Genomic DNA, 23287 nt, shown 5'->3' with positions numbered 1-23287 from the left:
AAAATAGCCACATCATTGCCATTGCTGAGCATGGAAGAGCTAATTAGACTGCAAACGTTCAATTATCTCCTGAAATGTCATCCCACATGGCAATTTGAGACCTGTGTAAAGCAGTTGGTCCCTCAATCTCACAGTGAAAATGAATGACCAGATATATAATTGCAATTGTAGATATTTGTATACAACTAGATGAGCTGTATCTTCATTGCGGACAGCATATCAGGAAGGATATCTCCACCTCCCAGGGATCCATTGTTGCCCAACGGTAGAAATGGATCAGCAACAACAGTTAGCACAGCAATAGCACTCTATAGGAATGACACTCCCTTGGAAAAGAATTTCACGTGGGAATTAGCAGAGCGGAGATATGGATAGGTTGATAAGTAATTGGATAACTGCTGATAACTTGTATTTGAAAACTGGCAACTCAGGCACAAATCTGTGCACTTACAAGCTGAAATGATTGCAAAAATGCACATTATTTTCAGAGCCCTAACTAAAGAATGTCATTTGGCCCAGTTGTTGAATAAACTGTGCCAATGAAATCAAGCATCTGATGTATTGAGTTTTTTGCACAGTCTAAAACAATACATTTTTATACAACCATAGCAGTTTACGTCCCTTTGCTTTTTCTGATTGCAGCAGCAGTTTTAAAATAACAACTTATAAATTATTTTTCATAGTACAGTACTAACTGTTTCTTCTTTATTGCAGGCGGCTCCTCGGTATTATCACAAAAAAGGATATATTGAAACATATTGCTCAGATGGCTAACCAAGATCCTGACTCCATTATGTTTAACTAAAATAAAATTTTGTTCATCTCAGTAGAGATTGCAGAGAGGAAAGTTTTATTGCTGGTAATGTGCTCTGACTAATGTCAGCATTGTACCATAAGTTCCTTGCGAGGATCGAGAATGGTGTACCTCATGTTCAACTAGTGTCTGACTTCCAATTGCACTACACAATCAACAAGATCTTTTCCTTAGGTTCTTGGATAAGCACTGTGGAACTGTAAGTTGACTGAATGAAGAACTGATCTAAGTGTGTACTTCCATCCACAATTTGTATTAAATTCATTGTAATAGGGGTGTCATTGAGTACAGGGTGCATTAATTGTTTAGATTTATAAACAGATAACCTCGATAAGTTGTTTTGTCTTTGGACTTGTTTGAGATTAGATTTTCCAACATTATCTGATAATGCAGTCAAGTATGAATTCAGTTATTTTGGCACATTGTGATTGAATGATTAATATAAGCAATGTTATTGAGCTAAGATTTATCAGTGTTTTATCTGAAGAAAAACAATTGTGTAAGTACTTTTAAAATTGAAATTATACTTGATACATATAATCTTCCCAATTTAAGAAGCTTAACACACCAGCAGTTATGTGAGGTCCCTTGTCAGAAAACTCTGTTTTAACTTGATGTTTACAGGACTACCAAATAAAAATAATCACATTCTGCGCAACTTAGTTTAGTTAAATATAATATGCAGGGCTTGGTGTAAATATGAGAGAAATCAGCTACTTTTTCATCAAATAAACAGTTCAGTAAATAAATACAGTTGTTCTAAGGGACTGTTTTTTTTTTGTTTTGGAATAATTCTAGTTACTCATTGCTCCTTTCACATGCCACCCTTGGAAATTACAGAGGATCAAGCTTTTGTTGTGAAAGACATCACTTCTATATCCAAAGAAGCTGTGTTAAATGGAATGGAATGATCACATCTAAAAGTCCCAATTATTATATTCTAATTGTGTGTTGGTTTTGGATAATTTCACTGAAATACTTGATTGTTGCCCATGTGCAAGCTAGACATTATTGGGTAGCTTGCTGCTAGTCAATGATGACTTTCACTATTTTTTTCTGTTTTTCCACAATAAGGATGTGGGCATCTATGACACAAATATCATTCAAAAAGTTTTGTCACTTCAGGTAAAGATACAGAAGGTATCTCATAACTACTTCCTGGTGCAGTTTTGATGCTAATAGCTTGAGATTTATTTGCTTTTTGTCCTGTTGTTCTGGGGCATTCATTTGTAAGCACTTTATCTTTTTACTTTCTACGACACTACAAAGTGATTTTAATATGACAACCTCATCTGTCGTAGATTTTAAAAACAACCTAAAGCAATCTCAATAAGCTTAAATGTTAAACGTTCCATTTCCCCTATAGCTAAAACATGAGATGCAGTCTAGCTTGACGGGAGGGTTTTTGGAAATCTATGCTGACATCAAACCTTTCATTTCACCAGCATATACAACCAGCAACTAAGGGGTTAAGAAAGCACATTCCCATGGTTCATGGTTCTTACCATAGTTTTCATGACTGAGTATATCCAGCTCTAAGCGTGGCTCTGATGCCAGCTTTTCCCTTCCACAACAGGAGGTGGATCACTGTGAATTTAAGGGACTGTGTGGAGTCTATCATTATACTGATGTCGTGCAGAATTTGTATGAATCCAAATAGTGTCATTTATTTTCACATCTTGTCAGAATGTATGTTCCACTAATATTGTTGTGAATCAGGTGGAAAGAAACCATTGTTCAGAATGGTTGCTTAAATCTTAAATTGTGTTTACAAAGAGTTTCAAGACTATCTTTTGAGTTACCTAGGTTTGGAACTTTTTTTCCTTTTTCTGTTTATTTATAACTCAGTAGTGCATGCTAAATCTGGAAGATTGAAATAAAAAGCACACCAGTTACTCATTGTTATAATGCTTCCTTCAGCACTGAGGGCAGACTGGTATATGATGCTGAGTCAACAGGTTTCCAGTTGAAAGCAATCACAAATATCATGTCTTTTATACATCTCCTGCAGGATGACCTTTCTCCCTCCACTACTTCTCAGTGAAGAAAATTCACTTCACAGTCTTCTTGTTAAGAGTCCACCATTGAAATGCTTCAGCTACTGGACTCTAACTACATATTTTCTTCTCAACACTTATTTAAATATAATTGTTCATCCTGTCAAAATGCTTTGCATCAGGGAAATCCTGGCAGCAATTTTTGTGCAGATTGCAAATTGAAGAAAGAAACCCACATGCATGATCAATGGGAATGAGACTGAGGAAGGAAACGAGTTAGATGTTAAGGTAAATCATAAGAAAACTATACTTGAATCATCAGTTGCAATTTGCATTACCCATAATTTGGCAATTGATCCGAATTCCTACTCGTCAAAGAAACTGTCACAGTTAATGATGGGAGAAATGGAAGTATTACTCTAGTACAATGGGCCTTTTAACATTTTAGGTTGGAATCCATTGTTAGTGTGTCAGTGGTGGGGGGAGCGGGGCTTCTGAATTGCAAAATGTGAAGGAAAAGCTAAATTTAAAAAATTAGTTTATAAACTTAAACAGTGACCTAAGTTATAGTCAAATAGAAATCTTAAACGTAATCCTCAGGTTCTATTTTTGATGCATTGGAGACTGGCTGGAATTGTGAATTCTATTTACTTGTAAATGCATACACTGATGTTAATCAAAATCTGTCCAGTCACACACAAATCAGGTTTGGTACAATGGTAGCTCATCACATCTCTGAGTGAAATAGTTGTGTATGTAAATCCCACCTACTTGAACCCTTAGTATTATCTGACTCTTCAGTGTAGGACTGTCCTGGAAGTGAGAGAGACACACACACACACACACACACACACACACACAGACAATACTGGGAAGAGAGATAACATGGGGGAGAGAAATAGCAGCCAATACATTGCTGAGGGACATGAATGATTTAAATACTGGCAAAATGCCAATATATGTATTTTCTGGAGTAGATTATTACACATGCCTTTTTGGCAAGTGCTTTTGAAATTAAACGTAGTCGTCTGTTGTACAAGTTATATCATTAAATAAAAATGATTTTACTGTTCTTTCGTAATATAGTTTTGTCCCTGAGCGCAGAATGCAAGTCGTTGTTGCACATTGTTATATCTAGCAAGCATTGTTTTGTTGATCAGCAAACATTGCTATGTTGATCTGCACAGAATTTTTAAAATAATCTGTTATGAAGGCTTCATATTTTGAATTTTTTTTAAGCATTTGAGTTTTGATTGATTGTGGGTTGAGAGGATTTAATTCAAGTTTTATGGAGATCTCTGGGTTTTTTTAAAGAAATTAATGAAACATTATATTGGAATCCTATTTAAAACAAGGTATTTCCTGGAACCACTGGTTTATACTATTTGTCGAACTTGTTTGCTGGAGGTCACCTGACTGCGTTTTATAACTGTGTCTTGTTTAAAGTGTCTTATAGGCAATTGGAGTTGTTTTGAAGCAAACGTAAAATACTGGAGAAACTCAGCAGGGGTCTGCAGCATTGATGGAGAGAGAAACAGTGTTAATGTTTTGAACCTGATGATTCTTCTCAGACTCACCTTTAACTCTGTTTCTCTCACCACAGATGCTGCTAAACCTGCTGAGTTTCTCCTGCAATTTGTGTTTATTTCAGATTTCCAGCATCACAGTATTTTGCTTCTATGAGAAGCCTGATGAAGAATAAGCAGTCTAGCTCATCTCTCCTGGTTCTGAAACATCCTTGTTGTGAAACCTAATTATCTTGTTGAAAGGAGCTGAAAGATTTCTTGATAGTGTTTTCTGAACAGCCTGCATCTGCCAAGACCCTAGAGACAACTGCAATGTCTCACTACTTGTCTGTATGTACCATAATGTTTGACCAATGGCCTCCTAATGTCTTATTCTTTTGTTTCACTAAGAATTAACCATTATTAGCCAAGTGTCCCCCCCCCCCCCCATAATGAATGGCTACAAAGCAAAATCTATTTTCTTTCTCCCTTTACCTTGTGTGTCTGTTTATGTGCTTTGTGTTATTTACAAGGGGAATGTTTGTTTTATAAATTACAAACTGTGTATTGACCAGTTCTGCATTTTTGTACAATAAGTTTTGTTTTATAATAAATCAATAGCTTTGTGATTATTAAAGAAAATTGGTCACTGGATCTTTTTTATTCTAATATAGAGAAGACATACAATCGGCCATATTGAGAACAATTACATTTATGTTGTGAACCATCAAGTAATGGGATGAGAGAAAGGTGGTGCACTCCTTCCATCTCAGCTGTAATGTAAAATTAGGGACTCACAACAGGATACCCAATATAGGTACTGCCAACCTGTAATTCGAACTGAGATGATAATTTAAACGTGAAATAATGATTGAAAAAGATGACACATCAGTTTTCTTTTTCATTGTCAAACCATTGTGGCTTTGACAGTTACTAAGACCTCTGGAGTTGTAAGATTTATCCTTGATTGATGTACAAAAAAAATCACAGTTCAGCTATTGGAATTGGTGGGCAAGTTGAAATTGAAAGAAGAGCTAGGAAAATCGTCATAATTGGGGTAATGCACTATATTTGAAGTTAGAATAGAGGCAAGCCAATCTGGTTGATGGTTCAATTGAATTAGCTGGAATTCAGTTACAGATGAATCAGCTTGACCAAAGAAATAAAATGAGAAAAAATGAACTTTAAAAAGAGGATAATGGAAATCAAAGGAAGATAGAAAGCTGGAATAGAAAAAGATTGACTCAGATTCTGAGGAACCTTCTGGTGGGGAAGGGTCTGTGTTCAACCAAGCCCCCTGGAGGAGATGATTACATTTGTGTAACCTGTTCCAATGTGTTATGAAAGGGACATAGAAGCAATTGACACCTCCTTCAAAAAGATAACTAAATCTGATGAAGAGGCCAGAAAAAAAACTTGGTATTGTTTGTGCACAGTGGGCTGATAAGAGCTCGTGAGATTGTATTGTGCTTTCTGGGGAGATTTTTTTTTAAGAAAAACAAATAATGAGATGGCAATAGAGACTATTCTCAATGCACATCAGTTAGTCCCTGAGACTTACAAGAATATCCAGTTGCGTCCTGTGTACACCAAGAATATTTGAGGATAAAGCAAAACAATTTTGACTATTGGTTGTATGTGTTAAATGAGAAGTGCATTACTTTGAGACCTTCGAGGAAATAATTCTAGAAGAATTTTAAAAATTACTTCCTTCATGAAAATGAATCTGTGCAGATAATGGGAGGATTGCAATAGCAAGACAGGCATCCTAAAATATCTGCCTGATGAATATGAAAATGGTCCATGAATCCAAACTTTCTTTCAATTACACTCGCGAACTGAAGAAGGATAGAAGATCGGAAGGTGACAAGAAGGCAAGTAGCCCAAGATAAGAGGAGACCATTGGGAATCTCTTCAGCCAAGAAAGGCCAGTGCTGAGAGTGGAACTGATGTCTGCAGATCATGTTTCAATTGTCACAAGATGGACATCTTTGCACAGATTGCTAGATTAGATTAGATTACTTACAGTGTGGAGACAGGCCCTTCGGCCCAACAAGTCCACACTGCCCCACCGAAGCGCAACCCACCCATACCCCTACATCTACCCCTTACCTAACACTACGGGCAATTTAGCATAGCCAATTCACCTAACCTGCACATCTTTGGAGTGTGGGAGGAAACCGGAGCACCCGGAGGAAACCCACGCAAACACAGGGAGAACGTGCAAACTCCACACAGTCTGAGGCGGGAAATGAACCCGGGTCTCAGGCGCTGTTGCAGGGTAAATCATTGGAGTTATTGTACACAAGGTCAATGTAATGAAAGGAGGCTTGACTGAGAGTACAACAGACCAAGTTGTACCTCTAACTGCAGCTGTACAGTGTGCATGGAATGCAAGCAAGATACTAAGTTACAGTGAGTTCTTATCAAAATGATAGATAACACCTTATGCCTTTAATGAGGCCAATAAACCTATAGTTCTAGTAAGAGATAAAGGAACCACACAAATTATTTTGCTGAGGAAAGGCATAACCAGAGAGCAGGTTAAATGACAAGGTTTTAGTAAATGGTATTGACGGAGAATACCCGCAATTTTCTATTAGGTATACCTGGAGTGTAACCGAATGTCTTTCACAGGGATTTCCTGTGGTTTGTTTACAGATGGAATTGACGTACTGCAGAGTGAAGGAAGTAGTTTTTCCAGTGTTCACAGAAAGGCCAAGAGAAGTCAAAGAGATGGAGCATTTATAAGACGAGGCTCCAGAAACTTTTTCCTTCAGTTGTAGTTATCTGAGCAATGACTAATAAAGTATATCATTGGAATTCAATTGGGTACTACAGATATTTGGTTGTCTGAAACCTTCGTTGGGGATTTGTATAATCCAAAGGAAATATTTACCAATCCATCTCTCATTGAAGTTCAGCATGTCAATCCAGAATTAAATAAACTGTTTGGCTTAACTTGAAGCTGAAGCAAATAAATGTTTGAATGGGACTATATTAAGTATAGGATTCCAATGAGAAAGTGAGATCTCCTCATAGACCTGCAGCTGAGAAGAAGATTGTAGTTCACCAGACAGTTTTGCTGCCCAAATGTGTTAAAAATATTTTAAAATAGTCTGTGGAAATCTCTACAACAGGATATGTAGGAAACTGGGAGATTCTACCTCAAATAAGTTGACATCTCCACAAGTATTCACTCCCTCCACCAGCAATGCTCAGGACCAGCAGTGCGTACAATCTACAAGATGCACTGCAGAAATTGTCCAAGACAGCACCTTCCAAACTCCTAAACACTTCCATCTGGAAGGTCAAGAGTAGCAGATACATGGGCCACCACCATCTGTAAGTTCTCCTCTAGGTCATTCACCATCCAGACTTCACCGTTCCTAAAGTACCACTGGGCAAAATCCTGGAATTCTCTCTCTTACGCATTGTGGGTCTACCTACAACACACAGACTTCAGAAGTTCAAGAAAGTAGCTCACCAACAGCTTCTCAAAGGCAATTAGAGAGGGCAATAATGCCCACATCCCATGAATATATACCAGATTGTGGAAGAAGGGGAACCTGTTGTCAAACTGGCACCTTTAATTCCCATGCCCTTTTTTTCGAGGAACTATTTCATTGAGTGCTGGTATACTGTGTGGGACCTTGATCAATAATAAAAAAGCAGGAAATGAGTATTTCCTTACTGTTATGGATATAGCCATTCAGTTCCCAGAGGAAATCACCTCATAAACAACTAGTGCTGAAAAGAGTTAAACTAGTCTTTTCCTCAAAATGGGCTGATGATGAAGATCCAATCAGGTCAAGTTCAATGTTATGCCTAATATTTACCAGGAAAATATAGGTAATCTGGGTGTAACACAATTAAATTTTTTAACACCGATTCAGGAACCTTCAGAAAGCTAACTCCAAGCCCTCAAAGTGACAATGAGATATAAAATTATGACTATCCCCTTGCTTAGAAGAAATGGCTGGAATTTCTTTGGTTAGCACCCTCAAGTCATCTCATAAAGCTTTAGACATTTTACATTAGTTAATGGACTTGAGAAATTAGGTCCTCTGAAACTAATCAACGAAAAGGGTTATTTTTGAACAGAGGAATGATCCCTCCTTTTCGATTGTATTTCCTAAAAAGATAGAATGACACTTAGAAGGGCCACTTAGAACAATTAGAACTTTGTAATTTTCAAAATAATCTGCTGATTTGATAATAATTCTTGCCGTAAAGGTCCAAGGCTATTGAGCAGTGAAAATATCGACTTTGGTGACATTCCTATCCCTTAAACTAAATGAGAAATATGAGTTTCTGGAGAAATGGTTCTAAAAAATAATCACTGGGCTCGAAACATTAATGCTGTTTACTCTTCACAAATGCTTCCAGACCTCCTGAATTTCCCCAGAAATTTCTGTTTTTGTTTGTTTCAGATTTCCAGCATCTGCAGTTCTTTGTTTTATCTCAGAGATAAGTTCATACGTTCATATGAATAATGTGACTATGAATAAGTAGAAACATCGGCCTTTATACATTTTTATGTATGTATTTTGTTTTTTCTCTGTATTTTGGTATTTCAGTTCTTCAATGGTGGGGTGTTAGGAAGACTTCTTATTTAATTTTTGTTTGAGGATTTTCAAGTCTGTGGAGATATATGGATTTATTGAAAGAACAATTAAAATACATATTGGAACTTTTTAATTAACAAAGCATTTCTTGAAAGCCATGGGGTTTCCATGAATTGCTGGACATGTTTCCTGAAGGTCATGTGACTGGATTTTCTGGTTGTCTTGGTGAACAAGTCTTTTATAAGGAGTTGGCATTTTTGTTTCAGTTGGAGGAATCTGTTGAAGACTGGGCTATTTAAGTTATCCCTTCTCTTTCTGAAATACCCATATGGTAACTCCAGTGTGAAGTTTGATTGTCCACATAAAGAGCAACTGGAAGACGTTTCTGAATTATGTTTCCTGAGCAAACTGCAACTGCCATAACCCCAGCAATACCTTCCAAATCCATTAACCTGTGTATGCCAGAACAATAGGTCAAAATTCCACACCTCATTATTTTACTTTCTTCAAGAGCAAGCCATTATTGACCAAGGATGTTTACCTTTGTACCCAACGTTAATGCCTGCAGGGAAAAATCTAGGTATTTTGCCTGTTTTATACTGTGTGTGTGTGTTCAGTTATTTAGAGGGGTTATATATTTTCATCTTACAAACTCTGATTTCTGCATCTTTGTAGAATAAGTTTTTTTGTAAAACAATAATTTATGTTTATTAAAGAAATCTGTTTGATGGATATTTTTATTCTAAGACTAACATAGAGTAAGCACACATTTCACCATATCAGGAACTGGGTAAAACAATAAAATTATATTGTGATCTAGTCATTGGAAGTAGAGATAAACAGTGCACTTCTACCATCTCAGTCATAATAAATCACATATTTTCATTAATTTCAGCATTGTAATCATTTAACTGAAAACCTTGTAAAACATTGAATATTCCAGTCTTCTTTATTTACTCTGTGAAATTTCATTAATGCTTTTTCATATCTTCAAGATCTCTTAAAAGCACTACAGAATCAATTAATAAATTTTGAAGCTTCAACATTTATTTTAGTTGTTTGAAATCCAAGCTGTGAATAATGTTAAGTGTGTAATTTAAGAATTCAAAATACAAAGTTCCATTAATTTACTCCCACCTCAAGTTCTTGATTGTAAATGATGCTGATGCTCTGATTAAGATCTATCCAGGAGTGGGTCAAAAATGTTCCAAACCATCCTTTTCCCAAAAATGTCAAATTCAGAGAGAAAATCCATCAAATATTGATTGAGTTGCCTAGACTTGAAAGCTGAATGTACACATCTCAAATGAAACTCCATGTTAGATCCCTATTACTTAGTTAAAAATCATCCCATCAACAGCAGATACAAAGAAAGACCAATTTACTTTTTTAATGCCTTCGGCGTGTTGATCAGGTTACTGAGAGAGTTTTCTTTTTCTTGAATAATACCATGGATGTTCCTTTCACAGAAATAGAAGGCTTCAGCTTAATATTGCAATTGTGCAACCTCCAATCATGATACTTCACAGAATTAATTGGAATTTGAACTATTTCATTAGATGGGAGAGATTTTAACAATTGAAATAAAGGGACAATTGTAATTTGTGAGGTAAATGTGAAACAGCATTCACTTTTTGTATTCTCACGATACAGTCCAGAAAACCACAAAATAATTCAGAAAAAACTCTTCTTAGGCCAAATGTAAATTCTTGAGTCCAGGTTATAGTTCCTGTTACCTTGATAAGTACTCAAATACCCCAAATTTTTGAATATTTAATTTAATCTTTCTTTTCTGATCTATACCCTTAACTTTCCCAGCTGCCAGAAAAGATGTATAATTTACAGTCGACAGTTTTTAGATACCAGCATCCTCTCTTGTTTAAATATAGAAACATGTCTTTCACAGGAGGTGGCCATTTGATATTTTATATCCATTTCAGTAAATGTTTTCTAGCTCAGTACCACCTTCTGGCTCTTGATTCAAAGTCCTGTAGCTTCAAGTATTTTAAAATTGTGATTGTGGTCTCCAATACACTTTTAGGCAATGAGTTTCTGACCCCACCACTCTCTGAGCGGAAGGAGTTACCCCACAGTTTGTCTACCCATATGCTTCAAATTAGTGATGCCCCTCCCCCCCAAATTATTGACTTCTGCTAATGGAAATAAGTCATTCCTTTCTACTGTATCTAGGCTGCTCGTAATTCTATACACTTCAATTAAATTTACCTCAGCCTCGTCTGATTCAAACAAAAAATTCAACCTATCCAACCTTTCCTCGTACCTAAAATTCACCATTTCTGGCAACATGCTACGCTCATCATATTACTTTGGGCAGCACGGTGGCACAGTGGTTAGCACTACAGCCTCACAGCGCCAGAGACCTGGGTTCAGTTCCCACCTCAGGTGACTGTCTGTGTGGAGTTTGCACATTCTCCCTGTGTCTGCGTGGGTTTCCTCTGGGTGCTCCGGTTTCCTCCCACAATCCAAAAATGTGCAGGTTAAGTGAATTGGCCATGCTAAATTGCCCGTAGTGTTAGATGAAGGGGTAAACGTAGGAGTATGGGTCTGGGGGGTATACGCTTTGGCGGGTCGGTGTGGACTTGTTGGGCCGAAGGGCCTGTTTCCACACTGTAAGTAATCTAATCTACTCTGGACAAGGCTTATTTATTTGAATTGAAATGCAGGATATAGGTTTATGGCAAAGTCAACACACTGTTTTTGTCCATTAATGCACTGGATGAACTGTAAATTGGAATCTTACTTAATATTCTGTCTTCACTCTCTTTCCCCAACATCCCCATCCCGGTTTGGAATAATAAAACCAATTATATTACGCGACAGCCATCATCATTACCATCAGCTAACTTAGGACAGACCAGGATGATTCTTAGAATTATTTCCATCTCTGATTCAGTTTCACAATGAGAAGTTCATTCACCCAGTGAGTCAGGTGGAGAACAACTAATTAATTATTTTTGAAAATAAAGGTTAAATTTGGCAAATAATCAAATAAATACATTTGCATGTAAGTTGTGATGTAGCAATGTCTCTGTGATTTAGGCATAAAATATTGCAGCTGAACAGAAAGATATGTGACACAGTTTTAATCTCTTGAGTATTCTACAAAAGAGCTGCCTGACAATTGTTGCAGGTTCAAATACCTGATTTTGCATCACTGAAACCTGTCTGCTTACCTCTGCTGTGAACAACACACATTTTTGATCTTTTTTCCATGATAATGAGACATGCTGCAACAAGCGTGAGTGATAAATATTTAAACCATTTTTAAAAAATTAATATTTGGACAGAAGGACATGCAGAATTTGATGACCGTAAAGGAAATACAAGCTGCAGCATTGCTATTGTTACAGACGTCATCAATCTCCATCATCATTCTTCCTGAAGATATAATTATCTTTTATAATCTGTGAAAATTATTTTGTTTTGGCTCTGTGCTTAAACTAGTACATTGATTAGTTGCTGTGCACAAGGAAAGCCATTTGTAATTTTTTCATCTACTTGGACTTAAGTTATCAAACATTGCCCTTGAATTAACTTCAACAATACACCATTTCCATACTATATTGTTTTAAGTAGAAAATTCAGGTCAAAATGTCAGGCATCACCTAAAGGAGAAGAAACATTTAGCATTTCAAATCAATGGACTTCATTAGAACTGGAAGAAATTAGAAATGTAACAGGTTTTCAGGAAGCACAGAGATATGAGTCACTCAGCCCAAAGTGTTAGTTTGATTTCATCCACAGATGCTGCTCAGCTTTTCCAGCAGTTTCTGTTTTTGTTTGTGTTGGACAGAGTTATGAGGGGTAAGTGTGTGGGAAAATAACAAAAGTGAAGGAAGGTAGGGTCGAAAGAAGGACTGATTAAATAACAAAAGGGATGATGGTGCAAGGTGAAAGGAAATAGAATATGTACAGAAACAAAAAATGGGTTTGAACAGCTGTAAATGACAACAACAGAGCCATTAACAGTACTTTTGTTTGAAAGAAAACTTTTATTATGTGAAATTAAAATCAGTTTTCATTTAACTTGTTTATGGGACGTGAGCATTGCTGGTGAGAGCAAAGTTTATTTCACATCCCTATAAGCTTCCAAGTAGGTGGTGGTGAGCTGCTATCTTTTATCTGTTTGAGGTTGTGTTGTTGGTATGTCTGCTGTATTGTTAGGAATAGGATTCTCGAATATTTATTTGGTGAGGGAAGAAATATTGATACATTTCTGAATTGGAGTGGTCTGTTGAAAAGGGAACTTGCAGGCAGTGGTATTTACACCCGTGCTCTCCTTGTTCTTCTTGGTATTGATGTCATGGGTTTTGAACGTGCTGTAAAAGGACCCTTGATAAGTTTCTGCAGTGCATCTTGTGTATGGTTCACGCTGTTGCCACTGTGTGGTGATGTGATGAAAAGTGTATTATATCTATATATTAGATATTTAGACTTTGATTTTAAACTTGAAGCAGATGATGTGGGTCAGTCCTGTGAACATGTTTTCCTAAAGGTCAGCAAGTCAGTTTGGGAAAGTCTGGTGACCTATATTAATCAGTTCCAAAAAACCATGAGACTGCACTAAGTGCCGAGGAGAATTCCAGTAAGGGTGTTAATGGATAAAACATGTATACTGTTGGTCTTATGACAGACAGTGTAAACATATTAAGGCAATTACTTTTGTTTGACACAGAACGGAAATGGTTCAAAGTTTTAATTCAAATGTACACAGAATTCAGAAGGTAAAAATGTTTCTTCTTCCAGAAGAATCCAGTCACTTCAGGGAAACCATCTACAGTCAGTGGAAGTAGTTTCTAGTATGCAGAGCTTCCAAGCCAAGACCACTTAGAAAATGTAGGTCATCAGCATTTTTGGAGGTTTATGTCAACAGACACAGAATTGTAAGATTGTCTCCATAGTTCAAGAGAAAGAAATTGGGGAGAGTCGGTTAAATAAAGATTTTTTAAAACTCTAATTTAGCAGTGATCTTTGTCTGGGATTGAATCTCTGTAATGGATAATGTTAAGAAACAACTGAGAACTTTGCTTTGATGTACAAGTTTAGACCTTTGTAACTGTCTTGTGTATGTATATATTTTTTTTCCTCTGTGAAATAAACTCATGTTCTGTTGTTAAAGAACACGCAGCTCATACAAATATATTTCAGTGGTTAACCACCACATTAACCAACTGCAAAATTTAAAAAAAAGTCTCTTAGGCCAATTTTCATTCTGGAATCTGACTTGTGCAGCATTATTCTCAGTAGGGATCATGAGAACCCCTTACACACTCAGTCTAAAGGATCCAAAGTAATTAGATGATACATCATCATCCATTAATCTTATATCAGAAACAGTAACAAATATTTCATCACCAGCCTTCATTTGAAAAAGTCCTCCTTGGTAGATGGAATTCAAACCATATTCAGCATTCGCTGCCCAACATTTTGTTCCTACACCCTTCATGAGGAGGATTGGCGATGCATAGGTAGTTGTCATCTTGTATATGCACTGCACGAGTTGTTGCTCATTAGGTATTTCAGAAAAGTCCTCATCATCAGCTACAGCCTTGTGCTGATATCTGAAGTAAGTCTGAGCATAAATGTAGTATTTGCCTGTTTCACTGACTCGCAATTTTCCATGATTGATCGTCATGTTCTGAACATAGGCTAAACCTTTCTCAAAACCCCATTTAACAAGGTGACGGCATGACTGGTCTGCGTAGTGTGACATACCTGTTGGAAAATGTAAGAATTCAGAATATAAAATTCCAAGTACATTTCTCATCTTTTATATAAAACATAGTGAATGTTAAATGTGTTAATCAGCAATATTTCAGTAATTCATAGAATGTCATAGGAACTCAAAACTAATATGCTTGTAGCAAAAGCAAAGTCATTCATTCATCAAATAAAATAATCATGTTGTTACACTGTAGCAAGTTCAGATTAAATCATTACATCAAACAGTTACCGTAACATGAATTATACCAGTATTTTTTTCTGAACATTCACTAAATGTACAATAAGCCAAAAGGAGGTTGGATTTATTATTTTGTCAACTGATTATAAAAATGGTGAAATGGAACTGTATCACATTGGTTCCATGGTTCTGAAAAAAATTACATTTCCAAGCTCCTCTTGGTACACAAATTTTGTCATGGTGTTGATGATACAAGCTAATTGAACTCTTCCTCATTATGGATGCACCATGATTTCTCATGGCACAGGTCAGAGTAAGTGGGATCCAAGCTCTTCCCTAGGTAGCTACGTTTTTTATGGGAATAAGAGAATGGATCCCAGTGCATATGAGTACAAAGGTATTGTCAAAAGGTTAAGCCGCCCTCTAAAAGTCAAGAAAAGGCAGAGGTTCTACCTATTTAAGGTAAAAATATAAGTGCAGCTAAAGAAAGGTAGAGGAGATTGGGAGAAAAATACAAGACCAGTTTATACTTCCAAGATCTTTGAAATGTGTAAATGTGTATTCCACACATTATGTATAATTGCTGAAATAGACAAGTATAAGCTGTTTCTTCCAATAGTTTGCATGTCAAACACTGCTTCAAAAAGAATTAGTGAGTGACTCTTCATTTCCAGGGCTCAGAAATGATACCTTCACTGATTCTATTAAGCATGCAGACAGAAAGCTTTTAAGCTTACTGAGTTCAGTCTTGGATAGACAGAACCAAAACAAAGGTACTTGAATTAAATTCAACAATATTCTCACAAAAAGTCCCCATCCACCACGCTTTTCCACTTGCATGAACATGTTATTTTTTGGTTTGGAGGTGTCGATGCTGGACCTGGGTGGACAAAGTTTAGAAATTTATATATCTGTAAATAAAAATCTGCAAATCAAATTCACCCCATATCTGTGCATGTGTGCATGTGAGGGAGTAAGAGACTGTATCTGTGTATCTCAGAGAGAGCTTGTGTATGAGAGAGGGTCTGCGTGACTATGTGAGTGTGATTGTGTGTGTGTGTATGTGTATATACACACGCAAAGTGCAGTGGGGTCACCTGTAGTGTGGCATGAACCCAAGATCCCAGTTGAGGGCATCCTCATGGGTACAGAACTTGTCTATCAGCCTCTGCTCGGCAACTCTGCGTTATTGTATATCCTGAAGTCCGCGTTAGAGGACGGTCACCCGAAGTTCTGAGGGCAAATCTCCCTGACCTACTGGGAGGGAACATGCCTGTCTGGTGATTGTTGTGTGGTGTCCATTCATCAATTGTTGTAGTTTTTTTCTTGGTCTTGCCAATGTACTATGCCTCGGGACATCCTTGCCTACAGTGTATGAGATAGACAACTTTGGCTGAATCACATGAATGCCTGCCGCGTTCATGGTTGGTGGTGTCCTCACATGTAATTGGAGTATCCATGTCGACACTCTGACACGTCTTGCAGTGGTTACCATGACAGGGTTGTACGGTGTTGTGGTCAATGTTGTCCTGACGGCTGGGCAGTTTGCTGCGAACGATGGCCTATCTAAGGTTTGGCAGTTGTTTAAAGGTGAGAAGTGGAGGCAAAGGGAATGTCTTGGCGAGGTGCTCATCCTTATCAATAACATATTGCAGGCTGCGAAGAACATGGCATAGTTTCTCCGCTCCTGGGAAGTACTGGTACCCTATTGGTCATATTCCATGTCTGTCTCCTCAGGAGGTCACTACAGTTTCTCTCTGTGGCATGTTGGAACTGGCAATCGATGAATTCTGTTCTTACGAGGGTATCCTTCAGCACCAGCGACAGACACCTGAAACTGCTGAAGGACGCCTTCATAAGAACAGGATATGATGCCCAACTCATCGATCACCAGTAAACAGGTGGTCCTCCGGAAACAGACACAGGATACCACCAATAGGGTACCCTTCGTTGTCCAGTACTTCCCAGGAGCAGAGAAACTACGCCATGTTCTTCGCAGCCTGCAATATGTTATCGATGAGGATAAGGACATCACCAAGATCTTCCCTTCACCTCCACTTCTTGCCTTTAAATAACCGCCATTGTTCGCAGAAAACTGCCCAGCCGTCAGGACAACATTGACCGCAACACCGTACAACTCTGTCAGAGCAACCTCTGCAAGATGTGTCAGAATGTCAACACGGATATCACCATTACACGTGGGGACACCACCCACCATGAACGCGGCAGGCATTCATGTGATTCAGCCAAAGTTGTCTATCTCATACACTGTAGGCAAGGATGCCACAAGGCATAGTACATTGGCAAGACCAAGCAGACACTGTGACAACAGATGAATAGACACCACACAACGATCACCAGAAGGCATGTTCCCTCCCAGTCGAGAGCACTTCAGCAGTGAAGGACATTCAGCCTTTGATCTTTGGGTGACCATCCACCAAGGTAGACCTCAGGATATGCAACAACACAGAGTTGCCAAGCAGAGGCTGATAGACAAGTGAGGACGGCCTCAACCAAGACCTTGGATTCATGTCACAATACTGGTGACCCTACTACACTATATACACACGTACAGACACAGTCTTACACACAATCACACTCACACAGACCCTCATGCACACGTTCTCTCTCTCGGATACACAGACCACTCCCCCAGTCTCACTCACGTGCACACACTCTCAAAGGTATATACTCTGTCACACACACACTCACACAGTCTCACTCTCTCTTCCTCACACACACCCATATATGTCTATGGGGTGAATTTGCATTTGCAGATTTGTATTTGCAGATACATTGTATTTTGTTCAAAAAGCACACAATCTGTAGGCAGTCAGTCCATGTGACATTCCGTAAATTGCTACTTTGGAAACGGAACCGGATGGACTCAAGATTGGGATACAGATAGGCTCTAACCTCACACGTTTAATGCATTGTCTGAGCTGGGATGTCACTTTTCTTTATAAAACCTTAAGTTATTTCAGGAAAGGAACTTGAAAGAAGTTCTGGGATTTACACATTAATGAATTGAAACCTGCAAACCCATTCTAGATGATTAAAGACTTAACAGCAATCTCGGTTTGTTCAATATATCGCATCAGTTGTATGACACTTCGATCTTTTACTATAAATTCTATGTCCTGTGATCATGCCCCATGAGCTATCTGAGAAAGGAGCAGTGCTCCAAAAGCTTGTACTTCCAAATAAACCTGTCGGTCTATAACCTGGTGTTGTGTGATTTTTAACTGTGTTATTTCTTGAAGAACAATGCCTTTTCCTCTTCTCATTTCTTCCAGCTATGAGCATCTATATTGACCTAAGCAATGCCTGCCATTTTCAAGATATGTGGAACATTCTTTGTTCCAATTTCTCCTCAGGTCCCCTCTATTTCCGATTCTCTTGATGATATTTTGTATTTTCACCTTGAAGTGAAAAATAAACTTTAACATTAGATTCGATACAGTATGGAAACAGGCTTTTCAGCCCAACAATTCCACTCCAACCTCTGAAGAGTAACCCACCCAGACCCATTCCCCCCACCCTATATTTACCCCTGACTAATACACCTAAAACAATGGACAATTTACTTAACCTGCACATCTTTGGACTGTGGGATGAAGCTGGAGCACCCGGAAGAAACCCACACAGAGAATGTGCAAACTCCACACAGACAGTCACCCAAGGCAGGAATTGAACCCAGGTCCCTGGCGCTGTGAGGCAGCAGTGCTAACCATTAAGCCACCTTGCTGCCCCCTTGTTTCCAATTTCCACCCTCATTTACAAGATTCATTTCTGATTCTTTACTCTCTCTTCCTCTGATTCACTACTTCGATTTCAGCGATAGTTTGTCAAAGAATATCCTAATCCAGACTTATGTGATTTCTAGAATCTAGTAAAGGAAAACGATATTTTATTGTCCAAATTAAGGAATGGGTAAAGAGAATATCATCGTGTCATCAGACTTGAAGAAAGTTTTAAACATCAAGAAATAAGTCATGAGATGTCACAAAACTTAGGTTTTCAAAACTGGAAGTTTGTGTGAATAAAGACTGAAGAAATATTTTTTAAAAATCCATATTTTGGGATCCCTGAGAAAGAAAGGGTTAAAAAAAATGATGTGATGCCTTAATTTCAACAGTGATGTGATAGGACGGTATATGTTCATGCTGTAGAGAACCAGCTATTGAAACAAGTAGCAAGGAAATGACGAAACAAAAAGCAGTCTATGACTTTTGAATTACTGAGTGAGTCAAAATGGCCACCTACTTCCCCCTCCCTGATACTGTGAAAATCACAGGAGATACAAGAGAGAATTGCACTTTTTTTTCCGTTTTCAGTGACAAAGCTAAAAAATAACCACAGAATTAATTTTAAAACCTGAAGAAAGAAGTAAAAACAATAACAAGGTTATCATTGCTTCAGGAAAGAGTGCCCCAAACTGTATTGTAGCCGAGATCTCACTTCTTTTGACTTCTTGATATGAAAGATCAGTTAATCACAGAGTTTCAGTCTAACTTTTGAGGGCTTCATTTTCCAGTCACCAGCTTGGATGACTTTATACAGATCTTCAAAGCTAATGGTGTTGCCTGAAGCTCTGGTGTCTGACACTTCACATTCACTTGGCGCTCTCCCTTTAGTCATCATTTTAATAATGACTAAAGCAAGGTTTCAAAGATGTTTTAAATTTGAGGATACCTTTGAAAAGGCTATGTATCAATGGTATGTGTTTAACATCAGAACTGAAGGTAGGAGGGAGACTATTGATCAGTATGTTACCACATGGATACATTTAGTTAAATCCTACAGCTTTGAACAACAGTGAGAGGATCTCATCAGTATGGGACAATCTTAGGCATAAGAGGTAATACTGTGAGACCGTCTAACAGAGGAGAAATCTGCCCTCAAGAAAGCTCTCAGAATATGCAGAAACTCTGAGATGGCCAATCATCAGCAAGAGAGTATTAGTGGGAGGACAAACAAGATTTTGCATTATGATAATAGACATTCTTGGCTGAATGAGAGCAAATTATTGGGAATAAAAGGATTAAATATTTGCAGAAAAACTAATGAGCAAGGCCAGGGACAGGATGTAAACATTGCAGACAACATCATAGTAAATAAAGGAAAGCACATCCAGCTTTGGGGAAAGCAGTGTTCTAACTGCAAAAAGCTAAATCATTTTGCAGACAAGTGTTTAGCTAGAAAGAAGCACAGCAAGAATATAAAGATGGCAGTTGGACAGATGTCAGCCAATGATGCTGGAAAATCATTATACATCATACAACAGTATAGCATTGTCAGCTCTATACATGATAAATGGTTTGTCCTTATTAAAATGATGACTAAAGGGAGGGTGCCAAGTGAATGAGAAGTGTCAGACACCAGAGCTTCAGGCAACATCATTAGCTTTGAACTTCTGTATAAAGACATCCAAGCTGGTGACTGGAAAATGAAGCCCTCAAAAGTTAGATTGAAACTCTGTGATTAACTGATCTTTCATATCAAGAAGTCAAAAGAAATGATGCAGATAATAGATGCTAAACAAAATCTACTTTGAGCTGAAGCAAGTCTAAAGATTGGACTAATGATCCTAAACATGTCATAGCAGATCTGCAGCATTTGTTCAGTCACAATGCCATTGACTATTGAATAGATGTTAAAAGATTACATAGATGTCTGTGCAGGTCTCAATGTCTTCCCAGTGAATATTATCTCAGAGTACTGCAGATGGAAATGTAAGACCAAATGTAAGCTATAGGGTGGGGCTGAATAGGTTGGGGCTGTTTTCCCTGGAGCATCTGAGGCTGAGGGGTGACCTTATAGAGGTTTATAAAGTCATGAGAGCCATGGATAGGCTAAAAGGAAAGTCTTTTCCCTGGGGTTGGGGAGTCCAGAGCTAGAGGGTTTAGGGTGAGAGGGGAAAGATTTACAAGAAATCTAAGGGGCAACATTTTCATGCAGAGGGTGGTTCGTGTATGGAATGAGCTGCCAGAGGAAATGGTGGATGCTGGTTCAATTGTAACATTTAAAAGGCATCTGGATGGGTATATGAATAGGAAGGGTTTAGAGGGATATGGGCCAAGTGCTGGTAAATGGGACTAGATGGTTGGCATGAACGAGTTGGACTGAAGTGTCTATTTCTGTGCTGTACATCTCTACGACTCTATGACATGCTGAGGAGAATTCCAGCTGCCTTCTGAAACACAATAGACATACAAAAACATAATGTGTGGATATGACAGTTCCCACAATAAAAAAAAACTTATGCAATCATTCAGGTCAGGAAGAGTGTGAGAAATAAGTTCACAACAATAAATTGGAGTTGAAGCTTGATTCTGGAGTACAGAGTAACAACATTCTGCAAAGACTGCACCGTAAGGTTTTCTCTGAAAACCTGAAAATTAAACAGTTATCTAAGGAAACAAAAGCAGAAATGCTGACAAAATGCAGCAGGTTTGTCAGCATCTACGGGAAGAAAACAGAGTCAGCAGTTCAACTCTGGTGAGTCTTTATCCGAACTGTTAACAGCTGGGAAAATGTGGTGTTTATGCTGATGCCGAAGTTGGTAGGTGGTAGAGGGGATGATGAGTGAATAGGTGGAGATGGAGACTAGGGAGCAGTAGAGATATGAAAGGAGTAGGTAAACAAGGAGATTGTGGATAGCAGGCAAGTATGGAAGAAACACTGAATAAATAATAATAACTAAGAGTAGGAGAGAATCTTTGAGCTCTCCTGAAAGTTACCCATACAATGTGATGATAGTCTTAGGAGTAGGTGAAAATGGAAAGATGCCCTGAAACCTGCCAACATCATGCTGAAGGCATACAGGAGAATCTGAGGGTGAACAGTAGAAGCAATGGAAACCAGGGGACCACGTAAAGGAAAAGATGTCAACTGCATCTTCAACATCACTGAAACAGTGTAGATATAGAAGTGTAATTTCTCTAGTTTGAGTTTCAGTAATAGATAGTGTCAAGAAATGAGATGAAATATTATTTTGTTATATATTTTAAAGATCATTCTAATTGGCTTATGTATTTAGTGCAAAGAAAATCTGCAGCTTTGTGTGAATATCTTTGAAGTGACTAACCACCTTATGACTAACTAATAAATAATACGATTGATCAAGCCAAGTTTCATTCCAGGATCTGACTTGTCACTGGGACTGTAAGAGTTTAACATTGGACAAGATGACACCAGCACTGCCAGGTGCAAAGATCTTTAGCAAGCTCAGTATCAGAAGCAAATATAGTACTGGAGAATAAAGCTGGATGAGGAATTTTCACTGTTGACACTTTTCAAAGCACCCTTTACTGATTTTCAAAAATTCCAGCTTCTAACTTATGGCCTTAAAATGAGTGACATTATATTCCAGCAAAAAATAGATGAGGTATACCAAGTATGCAAAGCAGCAGTTGGTATAGCTGATGATATCCAGATCAAGGGTATAGATGACAAGGATCCTGCCTACCATCTGTGTGAAGATATGGAGATTACCAGGAAAGCTGGGGTAAAGCTAAATACAGGCAAATAGTTAAAATCCCAGCTAATGTTACGACTGGACGAGTCAGATCCCAGAATGAAATGTGTTCTTTTTATCTATATAATGTGGTCATTCACTGAAACATAAGCACACAAGGCTGCCAATTTCCTTTAACAATATAACAAAAGTTTATTATACAAACCAAGCTATCCAAACATAGAACAGTTTGAAAGATCTTAGAATACACAGCAAAACAAAGTGTCATCTATTCCCAAACATTACCACGTTACAGTGATTTGAGTCCACACAGATTATCCTTCTCTTTCAAATCTTTAATTGATTCTGCCCAGCTACTTTTTCCTGTGAATTGTGATGACTTCTTACATGAATATTCACAAACTGAGATTGTAAGCTTCCTCAGCTTTCAATAGTCTACAGATTTCTATCTAAGCACTGATGCTGTGAAAGGTGTGCCAGCTAATTTTCTATTAGGGTAACTTATTTCTTGAACTATTCAATAGTCCTCTGTAGAAAATAAATTAGATTATGTTTCTCATCTCAGTCAGATTTCCTCCAAACTGTTCAAAAATCTCCAATATCTGGGTTTCCTAAACTAAAATTAATCCTCAATAATTCTAACCCAGAACAAGCTAATAGTCTCAATGTTTACACTCCCAGTCACAAACTCAGCAAGACATAAGCAAACTTCCATTAATACTCCAGGTGACTCTGCACATACTAGATTTACCTCATACTAGATTTGGTCAATATTCTAGAAATGACTCTTCCTCTCTTTACTTTTATGGCAAGCCCTTCACAAAGTAACAAATGGTCATATGCAAGTATTTTGAAATACAAATTTGGGAAAGTATACCAAAATCATATATCTTTCATCATAAAACACACTGTTAAAGTGATAGAATGTCAGTTGTTTGGCATTATGTACAAAACTGACAGAGTCAAGCAAAAGTGCGAGAAAAGTCGCAACTATGTCAGA

General features: G+C 37.8%; 2 protein-coding genes across 6 annotated transcripts in view; one reads left to right on the top strand and one right to left on the bottom strand.

Annotated features, from left to right (window-relative positions):
* The window catches only part of clcn5b (chloride channel, voltage-sensitive 5b), a 151371-nt gene extending 146452 nt beyond the window's left edge, over positions 1–4919 (top strand). For 4 of the 5 annotated variants that reach the window (XM_072595092.1, XM_072595093.1, XM_072595095.1 and 1 more), the window contains exon 13: positions 715–4918. In XM_072595092.1, the coding sequence (XP_072451193.1) occupies positions 715–805 (91 nt within the window). In that variant the 3' untranslated portion in view covers positions 806–4918. Of the gene's footprint in view, positions 1–714 lie in introns of all 5 variants that reach the window. The other variant, XM_072595097.1, reaches the window with a different exon arrangement.
* A 7958-nt stretch (positions 4920–12877) lies between these two features.
* tnfsf10l (TNF superfamily member 10, like) overlaps positions 12878–23287 on the bottom strand; it is a 29027-nt gene continuing 18617 nt past the window's right edge. The window contains exon 5 of the mRNA XM_072595091.1: positions 12878–14620. Coding sequence (XP_072451192.1) covers positions 14169–14620 — 452 coding nt within the window. The 3' untranslated portion in view covers positions 12878–14168. The remainder of the gene's footprint in view (positions 14621–23287) is intronic.

The sequence above is a fragment of the Chiloscyllium punctatum genome, chromosome 25 (assembly GCF_047496795.1).
Source record: "Chiloscyllium punctatum isolate Juve2018m chromosome 25, sChiPun1.3, whole genome shotgun sequence".
Taxonomy (NCBI): Eukaryota; Metazoa; Chordata; class Chondrichthyes; order Orectolobiformes; family Hemiscylliidae; genus Chiloscyllium; species Chiloscyllium punctatum.
This window is presented reverse-complemented; position numbering and strand designations above follow the sequence as displayed.